General features: G+C 44.2%; 1 protein-coding gene across 1 annotated transcript in view; it reads left to right on the top strand.

The window, feature by feature from the left end:
• The window catches only part of LOC107595905 (receptor-type tyrosine-protein phosphatase U-like), a 271,117-nt gene that overhangs the window by 197,413 nt on the left and 62,499 nt on the right, over positions 1-11,205 (top strand). The window contains exons 13-14 of the mRNA XM_016286495.1: positions 63-99; positions 6,839-6,977. Of these exons, the coding sequence (XP_016141981.1) occupies positions 63-99; positions 6,839-6,977 (176 nt within the window). The remainder of the gene's footprint in view (positions 1-62; positions 100-6,838; positions 6,978-11,205) is intronic.

Consider the following 11,205-nt stretch of genomic DNA (forward strand, 5'->3'; position numbering starts at 1 on the left):
CGCTATGCACTCACCGTCAGATAGCCCTGATAACTTGTATCCATTCTCTGTTTTACCCTCAGGAGACCAGGATCAACTGCATTCGGATTGCTCGTAAAGGTAATTCATTCTTTATCTGCACTGTTTACACGCTTGAGGGCATGTCTCATTCACAGCGCATATAAATCAACGCTAACCAAATGTCCCTGCTGCAGACTCACTCACACTTTGGCAAGAGATGAATAGGTATTTGTTACCTTAATGTGGGACTTTCTCAAAACACAAGCCATGACAGTTGGGCGCGATTCACCTCGTAATTTAATTCAGATATTACAAAAACATACCTCATTCGCATAGTGAGCCAACATAATAGAAACAGACTGAGAAACAAAAAATAGATACATTGATAAATCCAAAAAGTAGTAGGAGGTAAGAAACTGAAGAACATGAGCTTAGTGATCTGCCTACTCAGACATAAAGCAGAGATGTCCAATCATGTTCATCATCACCGTCATGCTGCCTCGGAAGTCTGTTTGAAATCAGTTTCAGGAGGTCAATTTAAATGCAAACGCAGCCTGTGATTTCATCGGTTTATAGTGGAAAAAGACAACAAGTCAGCTACCTAAACTTTCAGATGCAGCCACAGTTTGCAGTTATCATAGAAATGGAAGAGTATTGCCATGAACTTGAATGCCACTGGAACTGAGGCGCTGCAGTGATCTGTCATGACACATGAAAGAGCCACAAAATGGTATTTATTGTTTGAATTTCTTACGAAATGACAATTTTGAAAGCTGAGACTTTGTTTCATACCAAAAGTAACCTGCTCTGTCTGCTCTGACCTGGCTCTGGAAAGGCAGCCATGAAGAGACGAGACTCTGGAGTGGCGGCCAAGACGGGACGAGACTCTGGAGTGGCGTTGTCAGTGTCCTCTTTGCTCTGCAATGTATTTTTCACTGCGTGGCTACATGATGTGTGGTGTGAGAGCGCCATGGCTTGTTGGATGTAGCAAGGGTAGGCGGGTCTTTGTGAAGGATCAAGATCCTGAAGATCTACCTACCTGCAGAGTTCAGTACCAGACCTGTTCCAACACACCTATCTGTAATTATCAAGTGCACCTGAAGATCTTAATGAGCTGCTTCAGGTGTTTGATCATGGTTGAGCTGAACTTTGCAGGAAAGTAGATCTCCAGGAAGAGGACGTTTTAAAGCATCATAGGCTATATTTACACTGCAGTTCTTAATGCCCAATTTAGATTTGACTTGTTGCACTCCATGAGCGGACTCATGGACTGAAGCGGGCTCTGGAACGGACTCATGGACTGGAGCCGCCTCTGGAGCGGACTCATGGACTGGAGCTGCCTCTGGAGCGAACTCATGGACTGGAGCCACCTCTGGAGCGGACTCATGGACTGGAGCCGTCTCTGGAGCGAACTCATGGACTGGAGCCGCCTCTGGAGCGGACTCATGGACTGGAGCCGTCTCTGGAGCGAACTCATGGACTGGAGCCACCTCCGGAGCGGACTCATGGACTGGAGCCGCCTCTGGAGCGGACTCATGGACTGGAGCCACCTCTGGAGCGGACTCATGGACTGGAGCCAACACTAGCGAACTCATGGACTGGAGCCGCCTCTGGAGCGGACTCATGGACTGGAGCCAACACTAGCGGACTCATGGACTGGAGCCGCCGCTGGAGCGGACTCATGGACTGGAGCCGGCCCTGGAGCGGACTCATGGACAGGAGCCGCCTCTGGAGCGGACTCATGGACTGGAACGGACTCTAGTGGATTCCGCCACCTCAGAAGTGTGTATGGCCTAGACCAGGGGTGCCCAAACTTGGTCCTGGATGGCTGGTGTCCTGCAGAGTTTAGCTCCAGCTTGCCTCAACACACCTGCCTGGAAGTTTCTAGTATGCCTAGTAAGACCTTGATTAGCTGCTTCAGGTGTGTTTGATTAGGGTTGGAGCTAAAGTCTGCAGGACACCGGCCCTCCAGGACCGAGTTTGGGCACCCCTGGCCTAGGCACACAAAATGGTGACCACCATTACTGGAAGGGCAGCGGAAAGTGGGAGAACCTCTGAGATCACCGAGCTTGAGATTGCTGAGGCCACCGGGATGCCTGCTGCTCATACCGACATCAGCGGTGGGTCTGCCACACTGGATGTCAGTCTCGACTGCCTGGGCACTGCCCTACAAGCTTCAAGTGCAATGTTCATGACAGCCAGGAACACTGGCGTGGCATCCATGATGGCTGAAGACTCTGGTATGATGTCCATGATGGCTGGAGACACTGGCATGGCGGCCATGATGGCTGGGGACTCTGGAGTGGTGGCCTTGACGGGCCGAGGCTCTGGAACTGCAGCCAAGTTGTGGAGAGGTTCTGGACTGGCGGCCATCTTGTGAACTGGCTTTGGTGCGATAACAACAGGACGGGAAGGTGCTGAAAGCACAGGACTAGCGACCATTATCACAGGACATGCTGGTGACCATGGTGTGGCAAGCTCTGTGGACACCGGAGCTTGGTGTGTGTGGTTTCAGTTCAGACACTAGCAAGACTTAACAATGAATGATTGAGAGAACCGGGCTTATATAGGATGAGCTAACAAGGCTAATGAGACACAGGTGCAAACAATGAGTGCTGATGAGACCGGGTAGAGGATTATGGGGAATGAAGTCCTTGATAGAGTGGCAGTAGCCTGGGGTGGAGTGCCCTCTGGTGGCCATCAAGGACACTCCAGCTGGTGATCGTGACATTGGTTTTACACAAACATGTTAACAACAAAAACCTAACATAAAACAATGCAAAACTGAGATAATGCATTCATAAAGCAGAGTGGCCATACACTTCCCATAAAATGTAATATAATCAATATTTATAATCTGCATTTCCCAGCATGTTCCTATTTATTGTAATATTTTTCACTGAAAACATTCTGGAATTTTAATCTGTAAATGATATATGCCATGCTGCCTTCAGATTTGGCTAATGAGAAAGCTAAGAAAGACACCTTGGGAACACTTTCTATGAAGCCTGTATTTATAATGCATTATAAAAGTATTCTTAATGCATTATAATGCAGGCATAATGCTTTATAAACAACTTTATAATGCTGTATCGTCTGATAAATAATCACAACAACACTTAAAATACATTATGATATTTACCTATTTGTGGTTATAACGTTTAAGAGTATGATTCATTATAATACCAGAAAGTCTTCATGTATAATGCATCATAAGGGTATTCTTAATGCATTATAATATTGTAATGCAGGCATAATGTCTGCATTGTAAAACAAACAAACAAAAACGTATAATGTGTTGTAATATCTCATGAATAATCATAAGAGTAATAATACTTACTATTAAGAGTATGGTGATTTATAACACACAATGAACATAATTTTACCAACTTAAGTTATAATGGGTTATATATCCCATAGTTTCATATATTTTACTTTCATCGTGACATTGTTTATGATCTGCATATTATTGTACTAAATCTTATGAGTGCCCTCTTTTCAGCAGCCATATAACATCATGTTACGGTTATGACACATTTGCTCTGACCATTTTTGATTGGCTTTTAACATTTTTACCACAAATAGGTAAGTATTATTACTGTTATGATTATTCATGAGACAATACAACTGTCACGGGTCAGGTGAGGGATAAGGCGAGGACTCAAGATGCAGGAAGAATTGAGCTTTATTTAATAATATATAAAACTAACAAAAAAAAAACAAGGCACAACACAGCAGGGCAGGATCAGCAACACGGGTAAACTCAAACACAAGTGACAAATACATCTGAAAATTTACAACCAACCAGCACAGGACTGCAGACACAAGGAGAATAAATAGGGAGACACACGAGGAGGGTAACGAGGGAGACACAGGTGGAGCAACTGAAACAATAATGAGATATCAAGATGGGCGGGGTAAGACAATAGACAGGAGAGCACATGGCACCAACAAACGCACAACAAGCCATGTGCTCAAACAAAGACAATGTCCTCTGGTGGCCATCCAGGGAACACCTGCCGATGACCGTGACAACAACATATTATAAGGCTGTTTATAAGGCATTATGTATTTATTATAAACAATGAGAATACCCTTATAATGCATTTTAAATACAGGTTTTATAGGAAGTTACCGAAACCTCATTTTGAGTAGGCTTTGCAAGTGTGCATATGATGCAGATTTTTTTGACGGAAGGCTTTGAAAGTCTCTGACCTCTTACTGCTATGTGAAGAAATGTAAAACAAAAAAACAAAACAAAAAAGAGCACAAATGTACAAAATGTAAAAATGCTATGGAGTAAAAGTAAAATTCAAGCTTTAGTTCAAGGCCGTTGCTCTGTACTGTTAGCGGTTGAGTAAGTGGCTATTTTATGAAAGTAGTAATTACTTCATTATTCTGATAATTAGCTTGCGATTTCATATTCATAAAGCAATTAAAGAATTGAAGTACATGCTGCAAAAAGATTGCATTGCTACTGCTGAACATACTATACCATCCTGTGGTATTCCACCAGCAGAATGTCCCTTTATCCTCCTTGTTTTATCTGTCAAATTCTATTATTTAGGTATTTATTTCATCAATGATATTGTAATTAATGTCCCTACAGCAGATGGCATAATGATGCATTTCCATCCCTGTGATTTTTCGAATGGCAATTTCTGTTTTTGGAAGCACCGCAGGGGCTTAAATTAATCGAGAGAAAGAGATTTCATGCTGCTCTGCTGTTTGGAAATTGACTGCATTTACAGAGAGAAAATGGAGACACTGAGACCCACAAAACTGGAGGAGCATGTTCAAAATGGCTGCCAGGTTTAGTCCGTGACTTTCTTCCTCAAGTTTGCGACCAGTGGGCGCAGCTGTCATCAATGGACTCTCAAATGATCAAATGCTGGACTAAAATGTCGCCAGATCCGGTTCTGTATGTGCAGGCTGTTTCTTTCCGAACTGGACTGAATAAAAAATAACTGTTGCTCTTGCCAAACTTGTTTGGAACGAGACGTTCAACTCGGTTGTTTCTCAGAGTGGGCAAACTTTCTAAAATGTGTTGATTTTAAGACACTAGATCGTCAGCACTGCATGTTCTAGCCTGTTCCCATATCATTTTAAAGCTGAAATGGTGTCGATTTTGACTAAATCTGTGGTATTTTCAAGGAACAGGAAGCTCATATGGTATAAAAAATATTTGGGAAAGGAGAGAAAGTTGGCAGTAAAAGGTGGGTTTTGAAAGTTCTAACATCTATCCAATATGCTCAGTTTTGGGAGCTGGACCTCTGATAATCTAACCAGAAATGAGCACCTCTGCATCGCTGACCTGACCCCAATTTGCCCAAGACCCGGTCTGCTCTTGCTCCAAGGGCACTCCGGGTTGAGCTTCTTCCCCTGTGGCTCATTCATGTGCTGCTTGATGCTGATAAATTGGTTCTTCATCTCCCTCCAAGCGCTGTGATACCTTCAGCAGATTAACATGCAGCCGTGCGTTGCCAGCATCACCTGACCTCTGTTCTAATCTTCTAATTCTCATCTGCTGCTTGAGATAATGCACTGTGCTGGAGTATTAGGGCTTTGACTGGGCAGATGATATCTCAATATTTTCACGGTATGGACGATGATTAAATATATATTTGAATTAAAATGTATTTGCTTTGAGATGGTGTTTTTTTTATTATATAGAAATTATGTTTTTATCATATATATATATATATAGAGAGAGAGAGAGAGAGAGAGAGAGAGCGAGCAGGAGGAACCAGAACCAGTTTTCTTTCAGAACAACCTTGTACATGGCTTGATTCATGCGTCCTTCACTAAGACAAAGGTGCCCGATTCCAGCCTTGCTGAAGCACCCCCAGATCATCACGATCCTCAACCAAATTTTACAGTGGGTGGCTTCTAAGCCTCCCCAGGTCTCCGTCTAACCATTAGACCAGCATTTTTTCTAGCTTTGCCCCCAGGAACAACTGTTTCAAACTGTCCTCGCCGAGCACTTCACCCCAGCTGCCGTTTGCCATTCTGTAGGTCTGTAGGTCTGTAGGTCAATTGATGTCATCCTACAATTGTTGAGTGACATTCGAATGAGTTGGCTGAGTCGTTTTCACTCTCTGCTGGTCTGTAGCTTTGTTGTCCCCAGTGTCTGCAGCTTGACCTTGTTCTTATGAACCGCTGTCTTTGGAATTTTAAGGGTGGAAGCAACCTGACACTCACTGTATCCCTCTGCCAATTCCAGTTACTTTTGAGGTAGTACTAGCACTGTTTTTACCATCCAGCTGGTCCTATTGCAAGAGGATAGTGATGAGCACAGCAGTGTTTTTTATACTTTTCCTCGTTAAATAAGATTTAGTTGAGGTGATCACCTGATCAGTACTTCATTAAACAGAATGAGGTGGAATGGCTGCCATACATGTAGAGATGCTGATTTAAGAAAAAAGAAAGGAGTAGTCTTATTTTTTTTTCCAGAGCTGTATAAATAATGTACAGTAAAATGTATCTAAAATAATGAAGACAGAATTTATTTACATATATTTTTTCTAAACCATTTTAAAATGGAAAAGGCCACATAGGCTCTCACCACTTTCATACTTTTACATTGTCTATAGAAAACATAATTGCTAGTAAAACATTATTTTGATATTTTTATGATTATGCCAACATAATATTAAATAGATTTACATTTGATATTTCACACAGCCCTAATTAGCAGCATTATGTTGAAATAATATTTGGGTAGATTCTTATTTGTGTTTTTTTACTGTACCACCGACATTTAGCTAAATGATAATGAAGCCATTTGTCTTTCTCTCACTTTCATTCATTCATTTGCTGTTTGTCTTTCCACTCTCAGAGGCCTGTAAGGACCATAAGCGAGCTCTGGAGGTGTCCCAGCATGCCGAGGACATGGGGCTGATCCTGGGGGCCTGTGCTGGGGGGCTGGTTGTTCTCATCCTCCTGCTGGGAGCCATCGTGGTTGTTGTCAAGAAAGGGTGAGTATGTGTGCACTCAGATCCAATTAAAATCAAATCCAATTCTAGATGTTCTTCACAGCATCACATGACACCATCAGCAGCAGCACCGTCCAGACACAATAATAAACCTGGTGCTTTAACACATCCTCAAAGGTTTAACTGATTAAATTATAGCTGGCTCACAACTCACAGCTGAAATATTGCTCAGACATGACAAATTATTACACTTTGGGAACAGCGAGGACAGGTACAGGAAGTACCTCCGAACTGCTTTATTCACTATTATTATGCGGCTCTCTGGAATACTTAACTGTGATTGGTCAATCTGCAGCTGCGTAATAAACACTATAATGTACAGTCAGCCTGTCATTACTGGAAAATAAAGGCTTTCGGTTTCACACAAATAACCTCCACACTGTGCTGGGGTTTATTTTGCTGTAATGACTGGCTGAATGTGTGGAAATGTGATTTTCCTGAGCTGTAATTTAATGACTCATGTTGTATGTGAAGTAGAGCTACTGGTTGGTTTACACTCTGAGAGAAGATAATAAGTGTTTTCTCGAATACAATGCATGGCTGGACTTACCATTGGACTTGACTAGGTTTTTTGTAGGGGGCCCCGCCTTTGCCCGTTTACGTTTCTTTGATTTGTACAGTTATGTCAGTCAGAAATGATTAGCTGCATTTCCACTGCCAGCCAGAGCTAACAGCTTCCAACTACGACCTTCGAGGCCATAATCAAACAGCATAAACTGGTATTTATGATTAATTCACATAGAAGAAGGACACACGTATTGAATCGCTACAGCGCCAATTAATCTGTCATCACATGGCTACTTTAAACAGCTCCATTAATCCTTTAGCCCAAAAGAGCGCACGTTTAGAAAGATAATGATAAATTCTCATATGATTACGCCTCATTACTTTACAGAGGATGATTCTATGTTATATTAATGTTCCACTAAATTATGCGATCTGAAGAGTTTTGAGCACTCTCTCCAGTCTCACTGCCATCACACATAGCTATGATTTAAAAAAAATAAAATGAGTTTCTGTTTTTATAACATATGCCTATGATATAGGAGTTAGCCTATCACACAAACAAGAGTCCTGTTTTTCCAAATATCTGCACGATCGCAAATGTACAATAAACAAGAAGTTACTGAGTAACTTTCAGACACAAAATTCAATTTTTCTCCATCAAAAAGAAAATAGAACAAACAGCAGAACCGCTGCGTCTCCGAGCAACATGGTGTTTGGTTCCTCATGTTACACGGAGCAGTAAATGATTCAGACTAGCCTATAAATACAGTCATTTGCGAAGTTAAATTAATTAGCATTTTAAACAAATCAGTTGATTTAAGTATTTAACTCACTCATTAAAACAGTCACTTGCTGCCATCTACTGGCATTGTAGTTTCCTATTTAAAAAAGTAGCTTTTTATTAAATTTTTTCAATCATTTAATAGTTCTACATTAAAATGTTGTATTTAAACTTAACATAATTTATGCAGAATCTATCTATGGATTTTGTTGATAGAGATTTTTTTTAGGCCGAGTAGAAACTGTACTATAAAACAAAAAGCAACTGTGCAAATCTAGAACCCACACCAACCCAACCCTTCCCACCCTACCCCTGGTAGACTTAAAAAAATACAATACAAATTTAAACCTTAAAAAAAAAAAAAATGATATTAAAAAGATGACAACATTAAAAGCAGAATGACATAAATTTATAGTTTTCACATTAGATCCATGTATATGAGAAGTTGAGTGTTAATAGTGATTCAATTTGATTGTTAATAGCCAACATGTCTTTTTATTTGGATCGAATTGATTAATTTGATTAATTTTAATAATCTGATATAAGAGGACTGGCACAATTCACTCGGGGAGCAAACGAGGAACGAGGAGACGCTAGAGTTAACACGAATAAGTATTTAATAATCCACAGTAGAGACAGGAAACAAGGGAGACATCCAAAAAGTAGACCCGACAAACACTAACTGAATGGACTAGGGCTTTTAAACTCAGGATAATAAGGGAGGAACGATACACACCTGGGATCAAATTAACAATCAACATGAGGAATAAACTGGGTCACAGGGGCAAAAATATACACACAGAATAGTCCATAATCCTGACATAACGCCCCCTCCCGGAAGGTGCATCTTCGCACTGTAGCAACAAAAGAGAGGAGGCGTGGGTGGGAACTTGGGAGGAGGTTCCGGAGGAGGAGGGATATCCGGGAGGAGGCCGGCAGACAGAGACCAGGGGAGGCGACGAAGGAGGGAGGAGCCAGGGAGGAGACAGGAGGGACCCGGAGCAAGAGGAACACAGCAGGACCCAGGCCACAGCCATGATGTCGACCCATGGTGGAGCCGACGGAGGGAGGAGCCATAGAGGAGGAATGGCCACTGACTCCAGGGGGCCGACCAATGGTGGCGGAGCAGATGGCGCCGGCGACCGACACAGAGATGTGGATCCGGGAGGTCGCAGTGGAGCCGGAGCAACAGAGGACTGAGGTGGAGCCGAGGGGATGAAGGAGCCTGACGAAGTCGGAGGGACGAGGCGAAGCCAGAGGAGTGGAGTCCCAAAGCACAGGATGGTCGATGCCAGACCAAGGCGGAGCCGGAGGGACGAGGGAGCCTGGCGGAGCTTGTGGACTGCCGGGCCACGACGGAGAGGAGGGAGCTAGGAGCCATGGTGGAGCCGACGGGTCAACGGGCCGAGGTGGAGTCCAGGCCTTGGAGGCTGGAGGCAGAGTCAAGGGATACTCCAGCCACGGCAATGCTGGAGGATGGCAGTCCCGCGGGGCTCGCACCGCAATCATGGTGGGCAATCATGGTGGGCTGAGGGCGAGCAGAGGGGCTGCCAAACGACAGCGGTGGAGGAGGCAGGAGCGGGTGGGAGGGTGGGCATTTGTGAGCCTTCCGGGCATTCACGGCTAAACTCTGGATCAGGACCCCCCTCTGGGCTGAACACGGGAACAGAATGGTGCTCTGGAGGAGCGGACACTTGAGGGCGCTCTGGACTGGATTCAGGGACTGGAGCCCTCTCCTCTTGGCTTTGGCACTTTTGCCGCGCCATACTCCGCTTTCTCCCTCATGGCGGAGCGGGCACTGGAGGATCGGAAGCCCCCTCAGGGCTGGACGAGGAAATCAAGGATGAAGGAGGGCTGGAAGGGACCAGCGGAGACGACGGAGAGTGGAGAGGGGGAAGTTCGATCTCCAAATCAGATTCCCAGTCTATTAGATCCCCCTCCTCGTTTTGGCCCTTTTGCCGCGCCATACTCAGCTCTCCCTCAGGGGGGCGGGAGCAGAGCTCCTCACCGCGCTCACACTGTCCGTGGCTTTCTCCCTCGTGGCAGGCGTTGTTGCTGGCTCACACACCTTGACTGACGTCACGGCCTCTGGCTCCGCGGCGATCCTCAGCTCTGTTGCTCTCTCTAGCGATGGCTCGTCGGTCGCAGCGGGCTCTGGCTCTCCGTCAGCGGTGGGCTCGGGCATGCACTCCGCGCATCGGGGAGATCGTGGGCTGGGCTCTGGGTCAGGAGTGGCACTGGCAATTAACTCCTGGGAACTGGCGGGGAACAGAGATCCATTTATCGCCAGTGTCCACTCCACAAAGGCGGTGAAGTCCGCTTGAGGGCCATCTTCGGACGACGGCGCTCTGCACGCGGGGTTGAGGCTGGCGTCATAGAACGCGCAGAGCGCGTCGACCGGATAGGGGAGTAATGAGACACACCTGGGATCAAATTAACAATCAACATGAGGTAGAAACAGGGTCACAGGGGCAAAAACACACACAGAATAGTCCATAATCCTGAGAAGGACACATATAGGCTATGACAATAATTTTTTTAATAATACTAATACATCTAAATAAAAGTGACCCCTTTTATATGTGAAATGTTTACATGAGTCCAAAGCACAACACATACATTTAGTTGCCAAATAAAGGGCAAAAGACAACTCATTAAGCATATTAAACTTTTTAAGGATCTTTTTCTTTCTTTCTTTCTTTCTTTCTTTGTAAAGCTGAATCGTTTTACAATTCTGTGAGTGCAATATGCCATTCAAACTGTTGACATCAGTCTGAAATCAGGGATCTTGTTCAAAATAAACTCTAAGCCTCTCGTTTCTAAAGTTATGATTGCTCTGAGGGATCTGCAGAGCAGCAGGTGCTACACAGATAGAAACAGGGCAATATTTGACATAAACCTCCACTGTACTCATTTATCATC

The sequence above is a fragment of the Sinocyclocheilus grahami genome, unplaced genomic scaffold (assembly GCF_001515645.1).
Source record: "Sinocyclocheilus grahami isolate Dianchi unplaced genomic scaffold, SAMN03320097.WGS_v1.1 scaffold210.1, whole genome shotgun sequence".
Classification (NCBI taxonomy): Eukaryota; Metazoa; Chordata; class Actinopteri; order Cypriniformes; family Cyprinidae; genus Sinocyclocheilus; species Sinocyclocheilus grahami.